The sequence below is a fragment of the Chrysemys picta genome, chromosome 3 (genome assembly GCF_011386835.1).
Source record: "Chrysemys picta bellii isolate R12L10 chromosome 3, ASM1138683v2, whole genome shotgun sequence".
In the NCBI taxonomy this organism is placed as follows: Eukaryota; Metazoa; Chordata; order Testudines; family Emydidae; genus Chrysemys; species Chrysemys picta.
This window is the reverse complement of record NC_088793.1, coordinates 88,538,170-88,558,685: the sequence shown is the minus strand read 5'-3', so window position 1 is coordinate 88,558,685 and position 20,516 is coordinate 88,538,170. Positions and strand designations below refer to the sequence as shown.

At 41.0% G+C, this 20,516-nt stretch overlaps 1 protein-coding gene across 3 annotated transcripts in view; it reads left to right on the top strand.

Annotated features, from left to right (window-relative positions):
• HDAC2 (histone deacetylase 2) overlaps nt 1-20,516 on the top strand; it is a 47,570-nt gene that overhangs the window by 12,217 nt on the left and 14,837 nt on the right. For all 3 annotated transcript variants that reach the window (XM_042857705.2, XM_065588330.1, XM_005287583.5), the window contains 8 exons: nt 399-511; nt 1,129-1,246; nt 2,983-3,057; nt 3,502-3,640; nt 8,141-8,282; nt 13,660-13,752; nt 13,842-13,950; nt 16,701-16,841. In XM_042857705.2, the coding sequence (XP_042713639.1) occupies nt 399-511; nt 1,129-1,246; nt 2,983-3,057; nt 3,502-3,640; nt 8,141-8,282; nt 13,660-13,752; nt 13,842-13,950; nt 16,701-16,841 (930 nt within the window). The remainder of the gene's footprint in view (nt 1-398; nt 512-1,128; nt 1,247-2,982; nt 3,058-3,501; nt 3,641-8,140; nt 8,283-13,659; nt 13,753-13,841; nt 13,951-16,700; nt 16,842-20,516) is intronic.

Here is a 20,516-nt window from a genome sequence, read left to right as displayed (position 1 = left end):
CCTCTGGTGGGTTTCCTTGGCAGTTGCTTTGGGAGTGGCTGCTTCTGGAAGGAGACAGACCCTCTTATGGAACATTGCCCCTGATGAAAGCTCCATATCCATCTTTTCCGGTGCCCCCAGTGGACCCAGTAACATCATGTGGCTGCCCAGCTCTTTTGCATGTCATGCTGTAAAACGTCTGTGTTAAACAATAGTTTTGACAAGATAATTGAAGATTCTGATCATACCTCATACACAGTGACCCCTCCCAAACCTGGTTGGAGAAATTTTAAAAATGAACCCTTTTATGTCTGTCTGCAACTAGAAGAAATAATTAACAAATAAATATGGGGGATGGGAATGCTGTGAAAATTTATATCTTAAAATATTAATTAAATATAATTGTTTATCATTTATAGGTGATATTGGAAACTATTATTATGGGCAGGGCCATCCCATGAAACCTCATAGGATCCGTATGACTCACAACTTGTTGCTAAATTATGGCTTGTACAGAAAAATGGAAATTTATGTGAGTATAAGCAGCAGTCTGGACACTGAAAATGTTGAAACTACTTTTAAAAGATACAGCAATTTTTAACCTTCTTCTCCCCCCCAACCCCCATTACAGATGAGGAATTATTTCTAGAAGCTGATATTTTCCTCTTCTATGTGGGAAACATTAATTAATCTTTGTTCTTTCCCCCCAGTCTTTGGTAACTTAAAATGAAGCAGAACTTTTCAACTTACACAGGAGCCACAGCTTGCTACCCATATGTGGCAGAAAAGCTGGGTTAGACCCATGGGGGTAGGGTGGGTAGTTTGTTTTTTGTTTTTGTTTCAGGGTAATATATAATATTTCTGCCATCATTAATTATGTCAGCACAACAATTGGCAAAACATAATGGAGGCTGCACTAAAAATATTTTGCATGTTAATTTTATTAATGGAGTTGTAGCCACTTTTGCTTTCTACCCAAGTATGCTTAGAATACAGAGTTTTTCCAGTGTCTGTTTATAACACCTTTAAGGTAGATCAGATTGGTTGCCTGAATTTTGTCTCTGATTTAATCTGATTTGTTAAAACTAAGATTTGTTGCAACATTGTTTTTTTGTTAAAGTAAAATTAATTTTACTTTCTTGTTTACAGCGACCCCATAAAGCTACAGCTGAAGAAATGACCAAGTATCACAGTGATGAATACATCAAATTTCTTCGATCAATAAGGCCAGATAATATGTCTGAATATAGCAAGCAGATGCAGAGATGTAAGTCTCCAAATTGGACTATGTCTACATTATTTATTCATGTACTGGATTGTTAAGTACTCCATTATATATAAAGTGAACATGCATTGGTTGTCTAAATATTTAACAGTGAGTTCATGGCATTGTTTCTCCTTTACGTCAGTGTATAAAGAGCTTCTAGTTTTTGTCTCAAGACTACTCAGAACACCAAATGCTCTTCAAGTATACAGTTATTAGTATGGGGTCAAATTCTCCCCAATACAAAGCCTGAGGAAGGCCTACACCCCATTCTGAGAACTTAAGTGGGAGGTAAGTGCTATGTGTAGGTCCATTGTACTCTGGCACATTTCACTCCTAACGATTGTCGGTTCTTAGTTGCTTGTAAAAATTAAAACACATTCTAAGATGAGAGCTTTACGAATAGAGCAGAGGTTCTCAAATTGTGGTCCATGAGCGCCATTCAGGTGATCTGTAAATAGTTCCCTCTAAGGTGCGCGCATGGGCGGCCGCACACAAGAGAATGAAGGACCGCTCACCTAATTAGTGGAGCCATGCAGGCGTGGCTCCGCTAATTAGGTGCCTGGACCCTGGAGAAGATGCACATGTAAGGTGATGTGGTGGCCTTGGGGGGAATAGGGGGTAGGTGGGAGGGGACATTGGGGTGAGAAGATGGATTGGGGGGAAATTTGGGACGTGCAGGGCTGCGGTGGCCAGAGAAAGAGGTGACTTCCCCCAGCTCCAGGGCTGCAGCTGCAGGGGAAAGACAGCCCTCTTTCCCAGCCTCAGCTCTGTGGCTGCTGTGGGGGGGAGGGGAGGGAGGGAGAGACAGGGAGAGATCCTCCTCTTTCCCAGCCCGGGCGCTGCCATGGTGGGGGAGAGAGGGAACATCCATCGCATTAGAAAGGTAAGACTACTGATATGAAAATATGAGTTGTGTGCTTTTATTTGTAGAACAAAAAAAGTTTATTATTAAGGGTTTTTTATATATAGTGCTTTTATCCAAAGCGCTTTACAATAGTTAGCTAACAGTACAAACAACATTTGGAAAGATCATTAAGTGGTCTGTTGAGCCCCTGAGCAATCTTCAAGTAGTCGGTGGCAAAAAAAAAAAAAAAAATTTTGAGAACCACTGGATTAGAGAAATGTTACTTCCCCTGCCTTTGAAGAAGCATTACAGAAATGAGTGGGAGAAGTAAAAACTACTGGGTGAAAAGAAGACTGAGCTGATTATTAGAATTGGCCTTTATTAGCTGGAGGGAAGTTGGCTAAGATTAAGAATTAATTTGAGGGAAATAGGCACATCACAAAGTGCATATGAAATTGTTCAATAAATAAACTACAATACTTGAAGGTGTCATTTATGATTCTCTACAAAGAGGGTATAGTACATTGCAAAACTGTTATTATACATATATTTAGTCAAAGCTCTTCCTAGAAGTGTAAAAGATTACTCCATCTGACTTGTGTGTAAAATTTTAAATACCTTAAGCAACAGTTCAGGTTCATTCATCTACAAGCAGTTCTGGTCCCTAAAAGTACATCTATATGCTGAAAATGTCAAGTTTCAGTATAATGTAACTTTGAACAGTTGAATCACTAAACTGCTAAAAACATGGAATGCAGTGAAAATGTCAACTGAACTTGAACTATAACCATACTACTGGTTACATTTGAGTGTTTTTGAGTAATATGTTTGTAATACTTCTGCACATATTAGGACTGTGTACTTGAAAACTAACAACATTTTTCTTACAAAGTTAATGTTGGAGAAGATTGTCCTGTGTTTGATGGACTGTTTGAGTTCTGCCAGCTGTCAACAGGAGGCTCTGTTGGTAGGTATATGATGATTACCTGGGCTTTGTGGTTTTCTTAATTTTTTTTAAAATATATTAAAATGGCAGTAGCAATTAAAACCAATCAGTACAATGCTTTAGTCGTAAGCAGCCTTGTTTTAGCCATGTCAGTCCCAGGCTAGTAGAAAGACCAGGTGGGTGAGGTAATATCTTTTATTGGACCATAGTCAGTTGATGAGAGAGACAAGCTTTCGAGCGCTTGATCATAGTAATGTGTGTGGTATGTGGCTTTGTGTGAAGCATCAAATCTGTCAGATTGTTTAATACCAAATATGGTAATATTTTAAAGTTTTTAAAAATTGCAAGTCCAAAATAGACTTGAAAGACATGGCATAAAGAGGTAATCTTGTTACAAGAAATGTTATCAGTTTTTCTTCCAGTACTTTCAAAGACATTTAACTTTTTTTTTCTTAATGATTTTAGCTGGGGCAGTAAAATTAAATAGACAACAGACTGACATGGCTGTTAATTGGGCTGGAGGACTCCATCATGCTAAGAAGTCAGAGGCATCTGGTTTCTGTTACGTCAATGATATTGTGCTTGCTATCCTAGAGCTGCTGAAGTAAGTTTACCCTTGTGATCTAAAGATGTTAGAAAACTTGGTGTTAAGATGTTTAAAGGTTACTATGAAATGCACAATAATCAAGGTGGCTTGAATTTTCATAGCATACATTGAACCAGCACAATATGAATTTAAAAAAAATTCTGTCCCCATTTGGGTTACAAGAAATCCATACTAAATCACATTCAAGCAAGGAAAATAAAAGTTTAAGCAGGGCTTAATTTAGAGGTACTAAGCCGACAGGGACACCTACCTTTTCCTGTAAAGTGACTTTCTCAGTTTGAAGTTGACCATATTTTAAAAAATACAATTTTCCTACTAGAGCATATTTCCTGAGATTAAAAAAAATAAAAATACAAGGTTCTTCTTCCATGATCCTTTTTAAAATAAGGATCTTTTGTGGGAGCATGAGGTCAACACCACTACACATAATCAGGACACTTCCCCCCCTCCCCCCCTTTGATTTCTCTCTCTCTGCATGCCTGCTTGCTGCCTCTTTGGTTCCAGCTTTGCTGCTGCTATTGGTGGGCACTCTCTTGGAGAAGATCACACACTTAATCCCCTACAACAGTACAGGAGTAATGTAAGTGACCGTTAACAAAACAGCGAAAGTGACTGCGCAGAGTGCTTTCCAACATACAAATAAACAGACTGGGAAGAAAGGAAAAATAGAGATAAAATTACCTTTCACTTACCAGTAGCCTTTGGGGTTACTTGTAACAACACTAAGTACAGAATTTTCAGATGGAAGTATATAGATATATTTTTAAGTTGACTCTGTCCCTTTATTTAAAATATAAACAACATCTCTTAGGAAAGTTAACCTCTAGGTACTTGATTGTCTTTCTTCAACTCAGAGGGCCTCAATCTGCCAGGCACATCAAGCTGAGATGGAAAGGGAAAGCTGTAATCCAGGGATTTCAAACTCAAATCACCACGAGGACCACAAGAGGACTAGTACATTGGCCCGAGGGCTGCATCACTGACACCCTTTCATGTAAAGATACAAAAGCCCGCCCCCAGCCCCGCCCCCACTCCATCCCTTCCATGAGGCCCCGCCTCTTCCCACTCCTTCTCCATCCCCATTCCAAACCCTTCCGCAAAGTCCCCACCCCAACTCTGCTCCCTCCCTACCCCAAATCCCCACCCCTGCCCCGCTCTTCTCTGCCTCCTCCCCAGAGCGTGCGGATCCCCGCTTCTTCCCCCCTCCTCCCCCCTGGTCCCTCCTGGAAAGTGCTAAGCGCCTCCAAACAGCTGTTTGGTGGCAGGAAGCACTTGGAGGTAGGCAGAGGAGCGGGGATGCGGTGCGCTGGTGGGAAGGGGGGTGGGGGAGGGGAGCTCAGGGGCTGCAGGAAATAACTCCGGGGGGGGCGGGGAGCTTGGTGGGCTGCAGCAAATAACTCCGTAGGCCACGTGTTTGAGACCCCTGCCGTAATCTGTGAGAACACAGTAAAAGAGTGTTTAAAAAAATTAAGGAGAATGCAAAGAGGATATCCAATATCCAAACCTCCCACTCTGCTGAATCCTTCACATGCACCCAGGACATGAGCCCTGCATTCCAGCCCCAGCAATAACTTGGGCTCCAATCATCATCTCATGTGACTGAGCAAAGTAATCTTGTTTATTATACCCATAATGAAAGGAAACTTTGCTTTCTGCCTATTCATAGGAAGCTTCAGTATATAGCTTCTCAGATATCACTAATTTACATTATTCCACAACAATATTATAAAAAGTTGTGTCCCCAAGGGTTGAGAAATATTAGATTATTTGAAACTCTATTAGTAGGTTTAAACAGGTTTCCAGTTGTATAATATTTTATGTATTAAGTTAAATGAACTTGGAAGTATAAACACTTCATATTTGAGGATGTGGGGAAAGGGAGACAAACTACAAGATTAGGAGTTCACAGGAACTGTATCGTTTGAACTAAAGTAATTCTCTACATTTACTGGCAGTGTGTTCTTGGAAAATTCCTTTAGCTCATGCACCATGAGAGGAGCTTTCTATTGTAAAATCCATGCTTATTGAGGAGATTGAAAGAAAATGTCTGAGATTGACAGAGTGAACAAAATAGATTATGACTATGAAAAGGAAAGGGAGAAGGAGGGGCTGGAACAGATCTCAGTAAGAGAGAGAGAAAGAAAAAAGTAGGGGGAAAGGGCAGATGAGTGTATTAATTTAGATGGAATATATGGGCCCAAAGAATCAAGGATGTTAACATAACCCATATGACCCTGTTACTGTCCAACATTAAACAGTGTTAAGCAAGGTTCAGGGTTTGGTATACAGAGACTCAGCCTGCTTAGTATCATGGCAAACACACCATTAAACATCATTTTAACCTTTTATTCAAAATACAGAAAAGAAGGAAAAAGTTAAAGCATTTGAAATGTAAAACATTAAGCAAGGCTTTCTCTGACGTTCCCCTCTGGTGTTATCTGGACTGGTGATCTGCTAGGTCACTACAATCCTTATCCGGCTCTGCTGTGAGAACCCCCACTCCTGGGCTGTTCACGCACAGCCTCTGGCATGTAAGCTGCTCCTTGGATTGTGCAACCAAATGACACTAGCCAATATCTCTGGTCCCAGACACAGCCCTAGGAACCTCCGTCTTGCAGTGTCCAGTTATGCCCACTTTTATCATGTCCTTTCTTCCCTCTTGGCTTTGCTCTCACCCCTTCCCCCTTCAGAGTCAGGTGAGCATACTACATCGTAGTTCCAAACTGACCAAAGGATGGGGGGGTGACTCCCTCGAGAGTCTGACAGATTCTTTTGTTGCTGCCTAGGCCAGTGCCCTTTGTTCCTGTGAGGCTGGGCTGGGTTTGTCCCATCCACGCCCTGATGAGGTGTGAACTGCCCCTCTGCTTCTGGAGAGTTTTTGTCTGAGCTTGCTTTAAGCCATGAGGATACATTTTCAGCATCATAACTATATAAATGAAATTATAACCTATAACATTACTATAACAACAATGCTCAATACATCATGAGCCTTCTGAAGACACCTGATGTGACAAACTTTGTATTGAATACCACACAATCATTTTACAAGGATGAACATGGGGGTTCTGGGGGTTCCTCCAAGGTACAGAGCATCACACTTTCATGTTAGCAACATCCCTTGTTCCCTTTCCTTTTAGCAGGAGAGTTTTTAGAAAGGAAAAAAAAACTTTTGTCTGACAGTCTGTTAGATAGTATTAAAGACGTTAATAACTGTCCTTTTTGGGGAAAGAGAAATAGTTACTTGGGATGGCCTCGAGTTGTCGCTGCTGCTACTGTAAAAGCCCAATCCCATTTCCAAAGAAGACAAACCTAGACAAGTGCATACAAAAGGAGCCGGGGGGAGGGGGAGAACAGGAAAGAAGGAAATGCAGCTTTTGTCTCTCATGTTTACTTTTATGTACAACCTCACTGCTAGAAAAACACAGGCATGGCACGCAGTCTAATCAGCCACTCCAAGCCATGGCAAATTTGTGCTAGCATCATGTTTTTTGGGCTTTGCATTTATTTGCCTTTTTCTGGTCACAAGTGTGCAGTGGTGTTGCAAGATTATAATCTTCCCCAGCTAATCTAGACTTTTATTAGAGGGATAAGAAAGAAAAGAAATAAGGTGGGAAAGGAAAAGGACCTAGAGGGACAACATACAAGAGACCGTCTCCCTTCCAGGCGGTGGCCAGGATTCCACAGGAGGTAGTGATGTCATCTGGGTCCCTGTCTCAGTCCCAGTCTTATCACGACATTTCTCAGGATTATGCCAAAGGAGGTCCAGGGTCTCAGGAGATTGTGGGGGAGGCAGCCATGATGGTGGAACTTGCTCCTTCTCCTCTCGTTTTTCAGTTAGTGTCACAATAGTGTGCTTCGAAGCCTACCCCAGCCAAAGTCTCTTTTTGAGGGCTCCAGAACGGAGTAGTGGGTGTCCTCTCATTATTTTGTTCACCAACTAGGCCTAGTTTCCAAGCCACCAATTTTCGTTCACTGAATTCTGGTTCCACACTTTTCTTGCTTATCAATACTTGAGTTACATCAATAAGCTTTTTTTGTTTGCACTAATTCAGTCTTTCTATCTTGCTTTTGCACCTTTTCCCATCAACATTTGTTATCAGTTATTGTGATACTTATTCTCTCTTTACAGTTGAGCTCACAATTTGGGTAAATTTGTAGGCCCAGTTATCACAACAGTGGTGGTGATTGGGCGGGGGGGGAGTGAGAGGGGAGGAATGTGGGAAGAGAATGCAAAATGTAGATTCTTACTGGGTGACAGTGAGGCTAAATATAGAATGCTTTTGGTGTTGAAGAAATGAATCGATCTTTGTTTTTACATTTATTTTCTTTGAATGGATATGGTAGCTTCAGTTATTATCATGCTTTTGGTTAGATAGTTAAGATTTCATTTTCCTGTGCTATATTTACATTCTGATTGCTGAATGTCATAGCACTGACTTAAATCACGCCACTTTTTCTTGCATCCTTTTTTCACATGTATGTGTGTGGTTTTTCCAGATATCACCAAAGAGTGTTATACATTGACATTGATATCCATCATGGTGATGGTGTTGAAGAAGCATTTTATACAACGGACCGTGTCATGACAGTATCATTCCATAAATATGGTGAATATTTTCCTGGCACAGGGGACTTAAGGGTAAGGTCAAATGTGAATTTATGACTTGATTAAACTAGCTTTTACTTCTCCTTTTCTTGCAGATGTTCATTTTTAGTGTTTGGTCATAATTCCTTCTTCTCACAATAATTAAATTTGGGGGGGGAAATGCCATATTCTCTGGACTAATCAGCTCCCTGGGAAATCTTCAGGACTTTTTTAGCAAATTAACTCAACACATATGGAAATGGACAAGCTGCTTACTAAATAGATCAGTTTCAAATATAACTGACTTAAATCATCTAGACTTTGGCACTTCTGTAGGAAAAAGATGTAGTGTATTTGATGATGGCCTCTGCATTTTCAACCATGTTACATATAGTAGGAAAAATAGGTGCTCTTTGCAGATAACGTTTTTTGACATGTGAACATCTTTTATCTGTCACAAACAATCAAAATTTCATATTTACAGTACAATACTATGTGTATCTGAAAAATGCCAACTGCGTTGGAAGATATTTCTCATGTTGCTTAGTGTTAATGCTTTGCATTTTTATAGTGCCCCCCATCTAAGGGTACCAAAACGCTTCATAGATATTCACATATTAAGCCTTGCACTCCTGTGAGGTTGGTAAATACAGATAGAGAACACAGGCACAGAGATTGTATATTGCCCAAGAGGTCACAGAATCTATTGCAGAGCTGGGATTAGGCACCTGATCTCCTGGCCCTGCATGTTCACTTACTAAACAAACCAACAACAACAAAAACTTAATCTATACTTTCTAGGCTTGGTCTAGTCTAGAAAATTAGCTTGTTTAACTATGTCAGTCAGGTGTGAAAAATCCACACCCTTGAGTAGCAAAATTAAGTCGACCAAAGTACCCATGTAGACAGCTCTAGGTCGATGGAAGAATTTCTGTCTGGTTTCTAATGTAAACTATATACTGTAAAAATGCAAGCATTAACACTTAATTCTTCTGTTGACCTAGCTACAACCTCTCGGGGAGGTAGGATTACCTATGCTGATGGGAGAATCCCTCCCATCCACAGAGGTGGTTTCTACACTTTAGTCTTAAGTGTAGACATACAAATCTAACAAGTTTAGGGGTGAGTGATCTGAAAAGGTGTCCCTTTTTACCTCTAGAAATGTATGCTGAATACCTACAGTAGTAAGACTATAGTATATTATTGGCTGTAAACTCTTTAATATGCAGATTAATTATGGATCAGTTTCTTGCTCTGACACCCCAGTGTGTGCTATGTCAGTGACATCAGCTGTGTTTGTGGAGTTAATTGTGACTTTCAAAAGGGCATAAAATAGTTCTGAAAGTTTTCAGAACTACACAAAACGTTGTTGTGAAAGGTAGGTAGGCACCATCATTTTCTTGCCACCTTTGCAATGCCTCCTGGAGATCTTGTTATGTGATGCAACATCACCAATATTCCCAGGGTGGAGCTGGGAGTAAGAGTTGATTATTCACGGTGATATTGTGGAGACTAATAGTTAAATGTTGTCACTAATGCGCTGACTGTCCATCTCAGTCTGGCTATTGGCGGCAATTCCGCAGTTATAGAGTTGCTTGGTTTTGTTAAATTCCTTCTATATCACTTGTTATAAAAATCAGAGGTGTGTATTTTTATGACATAACTTGACTGGCCACAAGGTGGTACTGTTGATTCAAACAAAAAGCAGCTAAAACGGGATTATTGTAATGGCAAAACGCTATCATTATTTAACGACGGCACATTTCTTCTGAAGGCTTGGGTAGTTTGCAGTTGTCGGTGAGAAGTCACTTCTCATGAAGTTTCCTGTATTCTTTAGCTAGCCACCTTGAAGACAAAAGGACTTAAATGCTTTAGATGGCTGAAATAAAATAAAACAAACAGAAAAGTATCTTCTCTGTTCTTAGTATTTTTTATGGTGAACCTTCAAAATGACAAATGATACCTCAACTGTAATAGACTTCCATCCCATATAGTCATAATCACTGCTTGTAAATAGTCTTTTGGAGTGAACTGTAATGTATATGGATGCAGATGTTTTCTTAAGAGTTCTCCTCTAGCTATCAGATCCCAATTAGAAAAGAATGTCAGGCTTTCGCTTGTTCTGTTAAAAGGGTCTGTAAGGCTAACACAGAAGGAAGGCTTAAGGAAGCATTAACAAACGTTCCCCCTCAAGTCAGGATTCTGTGCTGGAGCTGGCTGCTTAGTATAGCACCACCTCGTATATTTCTCTTAGCCCCCACAGACTGCATCAAAAAACAGTCAGCTTCTGTTTGTCAATGTCCATGGGCTCTGCTCAGGTTTTAATTCCCTCTGACACATTCTCTCTAGTTAATTTCCAAAATTGAGGTGGTGTCTCCATTGAAACGTAGAACAAAGCTTGTGTCCATCAGAAAAAAACATCTTTCTACTTTAGATGCCCTCTCTGTAGAGCTGTGCAAATAATTGATTGTTTTTGTTGTTGTCTGATATCTGAATGAAAATGTTGAAGAGAAATTTGGTTCATCCAAAACAAAACAAAAATTTCAGTTTATTCAACTGAACAAAAAACTGGGAAAAAAATATTTCAGGTTGACCAAAACACTTCAACACACAATATTTCATTTTGATTGCTGGCATTTTAACTGCTTTTTTATTAAAAGCAAAGGAAGCTTGAAAATGCCATTCACAAAACCACTGAAGGAGGTGTTGCCCCCTTTATACCCAGTAGTTAAGGCACTTACCTAAGATGTGAGAGGCTTAGGTTCCAATCCCTGCTCTGCCTGATGTGTGACAGGAACTTGAACCCAGGTCTCCCACCTCCCAAGTGAGTGCTTTAACTACTGGTTGAACAGCTTTAAGGGGGGAATGAGAGAGACTCATCCCAGAATATCCTATAGCTAAGCCCCTTCATTTTCTGTTTAAACTAATTTTTACTGAAAAATTCCCAGGTTTTGCACAAAAAAAAAAATCCCTTTTTTCCAATTTTCACCCTACTTCTGTATCATTCAAATATATAAAAAATAGCTTGTTTTATTAGGAAAATACATTGCATAAGATTAATCGATCTCTTTCTCTATATATAGAGAGCGATATTACGATAATACATTAGTCTGTGTGTATATGCAAAGCTGCCTGTTGGAGTAAGGCTATGTATTAGTCTAGAAGATGCACACAATAAACAAACAGACACCCATGCAAGCTCTGAAGTGCATGTGCATCTGAATGGACTGATGAATCTCATGCCCACCACATACACGTTTCAAGCTGTTAGCAGATAACGGTTTAAAGATTTGATACACATTTTCATTTTCTTCTCCTTTTAGTGTATCAGAATATGTTTCAGAACATGAAGTATTTGAAAGTTTTAAAAAAACAAAAACAGGAGAAAAGGATGAAGTTGAGTGTATGCTCTGCGAATGTTGTGGCCCAATTATTGAATGTAAATATTTATGAGCTAATAGTTCTGAGTCTACAACAGTAAACTGTTTGTTCAAATGAAAAGTTTTATTTTGGGATTAGAGAGAGATTGTTTGTTTTTTTAAACTCAGAAGTGGCATTCTGTTTTAGTTCTGCAGCAAACCACATTGATGAATGGAATTCAAAGCATTAATCTACTGAATGCTTTTTTTCCCCCTGTCTTTCCATCCACCAAAATAAACCGTGATATTTACCCAGAAAAAATAGTTTTTTTGCACTGATTTTTCACCTGTTTTTGTTGTTGTGGTAATAAACACTGATAAATTCCTGGGAAAAACTGAAAACTAAGGGCCCTACCTATAGCTCAGTGGTTGGGGAATTTACCTGCAGTGTGAAAGACTCAAGTTCCACATCAGGCCAAATGGGGATTTGAACTGGTCTCCCATAGCTTGGGTGAATTCTCTAACCACTTGGCTATTGGGTAAAATCAGTACCTCCTGTTCAGATTGACCCAAAACTGCATGTTTTGATGAATAAACTTTCTATCCAGAAAACTCCTCCCAGTTCTGTTCTCCAGCTTTTTGAATTCTTGAGGCTTCTAGTTCAGCCACATCAGCTCCCTTGGGGTTAAGCCTACTTGAGCTTCTGTTCAACTTGGCAGATGCCTGCATAGACCCTCTTGTTTCACAGTGTGCCTTGATAAATCAGTTGAGAATCTACCTAGTGCTGCATACACAGATGCGCATATTTGTGACCTAGGCTGATGCAGTTGAAAAAGATGGTAGCTTTTAGTATTTTCAGTGTATACCAACATAGTCCTCTGAAAATGTTAGTCTGACAGTCACCAAAATGAAAATCTGTGTCTTGGGTGCCATGGACAATATTGTCTAGATGTCGGTATCCTCAGAACTATTTATATAAATAGTTGAACTATTGATTTTTTTTCAGACTTTTTTAACCTGCTTTTTTTAGATGATTTGTTCTTGTGACTTAAGTAAGCATCTTGCATGCATGATTATCACTTCAAGTTTAATAGTGTAATTAAAACTTGGGGAAATCAAAAGGGAAATTCATGCTGATGGTGAAAGAGAGTGGGGGAGGGGTTGAGAATCATTTACCACTTAATATTCTATGAGTTCACCTCATAGTTTTTGGCTCTTACTTAAAAAATAGGCAGTTTCTCCAGGTGACAGATTGCTATCGTACTACCAATAAAACTGCTCAATTACAAAAAACTGGAAAATACTCAAATTGGCTTACTGTAAAATTTGCCATGTGTGCAGCAACAGTGTTTTTTCAATTAACCCAGTAAAATTTGGACCTGGGTCAACATACTTAAAATAATAACTGATTGCTGTATTCTGCTCTCCAGTAATTGACCAGTGTTAAGCCAGTTACAAAAATCCTCTGGCTTATTATGGTTTTCAGACCTATTAGTAAACTTCCTTTTATTTTGGAATAAAAGAATTCACCACTTTTTACCTCCTTAATTAATTGAAAGCATTTGTTTAGGGGAAAGGAAGCATCTATTTCTTGTTGCTCATATCAATCACTTAATAGACCCTTATGGCACATTTTATATCGATGTGAATGTATGGCTTATTTTTAAAGGTTTCATTGTTACTCCATGCATCAGCCAACCGGGGGATTGGGGTGGGAGAGGAGGGGGATTACTGGCCATATGGCTAGTTACTCCCTTCCAATCTGCAAGTACAGTTTCTCTTCTATTTTAAAAGCTTCCATTTCTATGGAGGAACATATAAAGGTACTTCTGCTCTCTTAATCATTAAATTTTTTTAAAAAATCAATATATTGGGGATGGTACACTTTTTCTCCATTTTAGTTTTGGCATATACATTTTATGCTTCAGCGTGATCTTGTAGAAGAATAGGGAATTAAGCAAGCTGCTTTTTTTGTTCTGAATAATAGCACATATTTTAAGACACGTGGTTTACTATGATTTGGTAAGCATTCTCTTCTTTAGTAATAGTGTATTTGTCAACTTCCTTTGTAGGACATTGGAGCTGGGAAAGGCAAATACTATGCGGTTAATTTTCCAATGAGAGATGGTATAGATGATGAATCATATGGGCAGATATTCAAGCCAGTGAGTATTGTCTAAACCCTATTTGAAAAGCTGCCTGGTTGTTGTGAGGTTGAATTTAAGATTTGCTATTTTATATTGTTTATATATAGATCATATCCAAAGTGATGGAAATGTACCAGCCCAGTGCCGTGGTATTGCAGTGTGGAGCAGATTCATTATCTGGTGACAGGTTGGGGTGTTTTAATCTTACTGTCAAAGGTAAACAATAGAGAAAATGCTCACAGATGCACAATAATGCCTGTTCGCTAGAATGCATGGGTTTGATTAACTTTTATTTAGGAGAAGGGAGCCTTCAATCTCCAAATCACTATCAAATAATATGTTTGAGGGAGAGAGGTTGAAGTTGGCAAGTTAAGTCGGATATTCGTTCTCTTCTGGCCACCAGTCAAATTCACCGCCTGTCATCATGAATGAGACTGGTAGCCAAAGAGATCGAGACACAGTTGTTTTTCTCTCCCACCCACATCCATTTACTAAAATTAAGCATCTTGCATTTCCGCCTTTTCCATAACCATTTCTTCTTTAGATTTTGTGCATTATCTTATTCTTCCTAGTCTCATTTCTTCCTCCATTTTTGTTTTTTCATTATCTCTTTAGTTCCTTTTGGTTTGGAATTCCTTGGGCTTCCCTCGTTTTTGCATAGCTGTGCAGCTCAGTTTTAGATTGTAGGGTAATACACCAAATGTATGATTTCCACAATCTGATGCTGGATTTAAATTTCTGTAATGTACATAGTCTACAACCGTGAGGTCACTTTGTGATGTGACTAGCTGTATTTAACTGTGAATACTTTTTCAGTATGCCAAATTACCCATCTTCTTGAATTGACAATATTAGTTGCAGCACTGAATTTGCTAGTAAACTAAGATGTGCTGTGCCTTCCTTACTTTAATATTCATCCACATTATTAAATTTCCCAGAACTCTCTTGATTTTAATAATTAAAAAAAATCTTCCTCAATCTGTACAACTAAAATTATATGTTAGTATTAGCAAAATGGGGAGGAGAAGTAACATTCTTTTGATACTTACTGAATTCTGTCAGTACGCTTTTCTAAAGAAAGGAAAAAAAATACATCGATTGTTTCATTGTAATAGTAGTCACTAACATATTCTTCGAACTTATTTGAATCATCACAATTTTCTTTAAGGTGACAGTTCTTAAAGGTTTAGCTAGAAACGTACTTAGGAACACAAGTTCCCTTGAAAGATGTAAGTCTCTTAAATCGGGGGTTCTTAACCTTCTCTTTCTGAGGCCCCTCAACATGCTATAAAAACTCCAGGGCCCAGCGGGGGATGGGGGAACTTGGGAGTGGGGCTGGGGGGGAAGCGCCTCGGGCATAGGCATAGTTTGACTATTTTCGGGGGGGGCAGAGCTTGAGTAAGAAACGACACCTTCAACCCCTGACTCACCTCAGCAGGCCACCCCACCCATTGGGGTTTTGGCGGGGGGTGGGGGGTGGGGGGGAGCAACCAAAAATTATAACTCAGATGTGGGGAGCGCAGCTCAAAGAGCTTGAAAACTGCTCAGGGTGCAGGCAGGAGGTAGCTAAGTGCCGTGTGCAGGCAGGGTGCAGGGAGAGGGGTAGCTGGGACTGTGTGCAGGCAGGGTGGTTGCTAGGGGCTGTGTGCTGGCAGGGTCCCCCCACTTGTGGTCACTGCTCCATGAGGACTCTGTCAGCCCTGGAGCTGGGTCCCCCCACCTGGTTGGCTATTACTGGCTGCCCGAGCAGTCAAAGGAAGCTGAGGAGCGGCCACAACCCCAGGGACCAGGAGATGGGGGACCGTCGTGGCTGCCCACTCCATGGCACCCGCCAGAGCAGCAGATGCCCTGAACTGCCCAGCTCCAGTTTCCAACCTCTGACTTGGCCAGGACACAAGTGGAGAGAAGGTGGGCGGGGCATGGAGCTGCCCCTGGAACTTTCCCTCTCTGGGTATGGTACTGTAGTTTGTGGGGTGGGGCATTGCCCTCCCAACTCTGCCCACTGGGTTTGGGGTTTCTGCCCCACAGGAGCACCGCGGCTTCAGCCCTGCAGCTACCAGCTTTAGGCCCGTGGGGGGCACTGAGGTTCGAACCCCATGGTGGCACTGGATCTCGGGGGCTCCAAGATTCAGCCCTGCAGCTCCCAGGTTCAGCCTTGTGGGGGCGCCAGGGCTTTAGCCCCCACCAAAATGGCTCTGCAGCAGACCCCTGGTTGAGAACCATTTTCTTAGATGCTTTTGAAAATCCCACCGCAAGTGACTTATCTAAGGTCATACATAAAGTTTTCAGGAGAGCTGGAACTGAGCCCCCATCTCCCAATTCCCAGTCCAATACCCTAACCACAAGACTGTCCTCAAAATAATCACTGAGTGAAGGCCAGATCCTGAACTGTGATGTGGTCCATTCTGTGACATTCGAGCAGCACAAAAGATGTAGAAAGTAGCTCTCTCTCCCTAGATGGAGATTTTGTCCCCATAACTAATGCTCTCTCACTGCCATATGGCTCATTGAGGATCTAATCAGCTAGTATACTCCAGAGCAGCTCAAGGGCTGCTCTAAAGTGTGCTGAGGTCAACATGGAACCAGGGAGGATTGGGTAGCTGCAGCCTGTTCCATTCTGGCTCCTGCACTGCGCTGATCCAAGAATCTGGCCCAATATTTGTCCTTGCATGCCTATGTAAGTTATAAAAAAGACAACATTTTGGAAAAGAGAGAATTGCGAAGGCGTTAATGCAAAGTAAGAGAAAATGTTAAGATGGAAATATTGTGCCTCGGGTTCTGTCCATTTCTCATTTACTAATCCTGACATCTGTTTTTGTTCAAATGAGATTAATTCAGTTGAGAACTAAAAGTGCTGTGCTGAAGCTTAATTCTAGCACTTTCATTTTAATTAGGTTCATCTGACTTTTTGAATAGAAATTAATAGCTTATTTATTTTTTAATTTGCTTTTAAATCTTTTTGGTAGGTCATGCTAAATGTGTGGAGGTTGTAAAGACTTTTAACTTGCCACTGCTGATGCTAGGAGGAGGAGGATATACTATTCGTAATGTTGCTCGATGTTGGACATACGAGACTGCTGTTGCCTTAGACTGTGAAATTCCTAATGGTAAATATTAATTCTGAAATATATTCTTCTGTCTAAACTCTCATAAGGATTCTGAAGTTGCTTTCTATCGCATGTTATCAGAACCAAACTTGCTCTTAAACTTATTAGTCCAGTTCATGGTGGATGGGTAGCAAATAAATTTATCATCCCCTAAAATACAACATCCCTCAGGAACTTAATATAGTTCTGGTATGTGCAACTTTGTTTTAATCTCTTAGACCTTGAGTCTTTGTCAACAGGGGGTATGCATACCCCTGGGGATATGCAGTGGTCTTCCGGGGGTACATCAACTCATCTAGATATCTGCCTATTTTTACAACAGGCTACATAAAAATCACTAGTAAAGTCAGTACAAACTAAAATTGCATACAGGCAATGAGTTGTTCATACTGCTCTATATACTATACACTGAAATGTAAATGCTATATTTATATTCAATTGATAATTATATGGTAAAAATGAGAGTAATTTTTCAATAATAATGTGCTGTGACACTTGTATTTTTATGTCTGATTTTGTAAGCAAGTAGTTTTTAAGTGAAATTTGGGGGTACCCAAGACAAATCAGACTCCTAAAAGGGGTACAGTAATCTGGAAAGGTTGAGAGCCACTGGTGTAAACAAATATACTGTTTTTCACTTTTGTTAAATTAAGCTACCTTTGACCTTAAACCATAAATTTCTTGATTGCAACTCTTCCATTGTACCCAATTTTTGAATACGTAAGTCCCTATTAGGGACTTTACTGTTGGTATTGATTTTTCATGGAAGGCACTCAGATACTATGGTGATGAGCGGCAGTATAAAACCCTGAGATACATACCCCAGAAGTTTCAACAGTCTTGACTTGGAACTATATATCTTTCAGACCACATTTGAAATGGCTTATAGTAAAATTCTAAAATTATGTGTTGGCTTGGTCGTTTGCCTTTTTCCTTGAAGATTTTGCTAATTCCAACATTTTTCTTACTAGACACTAGATTCTCTCATCTCTGTTCACTGTCTTCAGTAGAATTATTCTTGACTTAGTTATTCCTGAAAGCAGATTCTGTCCTGTATCTTCTGAAGCCTCTAGGAAACGCACTTTACATCCTACTCTTCCTCTGCGTCCTCCTCGGTTACTCAAAAGCAATTGAAGGAACAGAATGATTACTGTTCTCTTCCGTTTGAGATTTTTTTTGTTGTGTTGTCTCGGCGTGTGAAGTGATCCCATTCAGCCAGTATAGGCAATGCAGTCTTCCTTCACATTGCTCTTAGCTTTTTTTGACATTTGTAGTCCTCAGGTTCTTTTCACCTCAACTTTTCTTTGCAGGTTAATGCTTTTCTAAATGCTGTAATAGTGAATCTTTTTCCTTTTGGTAGAAAAGGTAGTACCACTACAGAAAATATATGCAACCTTACCCACACTATCAGAAGAGTTAAAGGAATGATGCATGTGTACACAGCTCTGAGTTCCCCTTTCACAGACTCTAGGAGCCCAAAATGCATCCTATCCACGATCTCCTTCAACCTTGTCCTTAAAAAGATTTGCTTTCTCCCCTCAAGCTTCCCAAACACACTCATACCCCTTTGTTCCCTTTCTACGCAAACAGAAACAATTGATTTCAATGCTTTTCATTCTTAAGTGTTCTGTGTTTCATTCTGTGCTGACTCTCGTTGCCCAGACAACCGTGATTCCTACGCTGCGGGGTTGTAGATTCATTGTCTGGCCATGCTGGAAGAAAAGCAGAAGGCAAGGGATGTGGTTTAATTAGGTTGCAACTTTATTCACTTAAAATATCTGGGATTACTAACAAATAAATTGTACAGTGCAAGATCATAATAGTTTTCCTAATCATTGCTGCATAAGCCTCAGCCTGGTCCCAGCTGTCCTCCCTTATAAGAGGGTTAAAGGGGTAAGAGCAGGAGAGGGGATTGGGTCCCTGCTGTAACATGTAGGAGCTCCAACCCCCACCTCAGTTCCCTTAAGGGATGCTTTCCTTTACATCCTTTTCCATTCCCTTTTATACAATGATTGTACCTCTTCCATAACAAGTTCCTGCACTGGACATGTGCAAGTTATGCTTGGCTACCTCCTCCAACCTCTGGCAGGTTCCTAGATATTCACTGATTCCTTCCTTAATATTGGACAAAAATAAATCTGCCTTCCAATTGGATAGGTGTACCCCATCCTCCCTGAATCACATGGGCTCCCAGTAAGATATGTCCAGATGTGGAATAACCAAAGGGGCTTGTTCATGTATGAATTTAGCCACCTTCTTACTAAGGGTATGTCTACACTACGAAATTAGGTCGAATTTATAGAAGCCGGTTTTATAGAAATCTGTTTTATACAGTCGATTGTGTGTGTCCCCACATAAAATGCTCTAAGTGCATTAAGTTGGCGGACCGCATCCACAGTACCGAGGCTAGCGTAGACTTCCGGAGCGTTGCACTGTGGGTAGCTATCCCACAGTTCCCGCAGTCTCCGCCGTCCATTGGAATTCTGGGTTGAGATCCCAATGCCTGATGAGGCAAAAACAGTGTCACGGGGGGTTCTGGGTACGTCGTCAGGCCCCTCCCCCTCTGTCACAGCAACAGCAGACAATCGATTCGCGCTTTTTTACCTGGGTTACCTGTGCAGACAACATACCACGGCAAGCATGGAGCCCGCTCAGCTCAGCTCACCGTCACCATATGTCATGTGGGTGCTGGCAGACGTGGTGCTGCATTGCTACACAGCAGCAGCTAATTGCCTTTTGGCAGTAGACGGTGCAGTATGACTGGTAGCCGTCATCGGCTATCTGGGTGCTAGCAGACGTGGGGCTGCATTGCTATACAGCAGCAGCTCCTTGCCTTTTGGCAGTAGATGGTGTATTACGATTGATATCCGTCATCGTCATATTCCTCAGTGAGTTCGGTCAGAGGCACCTGGGCAGACATGCTTTGTCTCCTGGAGACTCAGTCCTGCCAGCAGTCCTATTGAACTGTCTTGACGATGATGGCTAGCAGTCGTAGTACAGCATCTTCTGCCAAGCACCCAGAAGATGCCGATGGCTAGCAGTTATGCTGCACAATCTGCTGCCAGCTTAAGATCTAAAAAATAGATGGACTAGATTTGTTCTGTATTCATTTGCTTCCCCCTCCCTCCATGCAATCAACGGCCTGCTAAACCCAGGGTTTTGAGTTCAGTCTTTGGGGGGGGGGGGGGCATTCTGTGTGACAGTTGTTTGTGTTTCTCCCTGATGCACAGCCGCCTTTGCTGATTTTAATTCCCTGTACCTGTAAGCCATGTCGTCACTTGCCCCGCCCTCTGTCCGTCAGACAATAGTTTCGCACCTTTTTTCAGCCCAGACGCCATAGCACTGGGTTCATGGAGCCCGCTCAGATCACCACAGCAATTATGAGCACTATGAACACCACGCGCGTTGTCCTGGAGTATATGCAGAGCCAGAACATGCCAAAGCAAAACCAGGCGAGGAGGCGATTGCAGCGCGGCAACGAGAGTGATGAGGAAATTGACATGGACATACACCTCTCACAAAGTACAGGTCCCAGCAATGTGCAAATCATGGTTTTACTGGAGCAGTTTCATGCCATGGAATGCCGATTCTGGGCCCGGGAAACAAGCACAGACTGGTGGGACCACATCGTGTTGCAGGTGTGGGACGATTCCCAGTGGCTGTGAAACTTTCGCA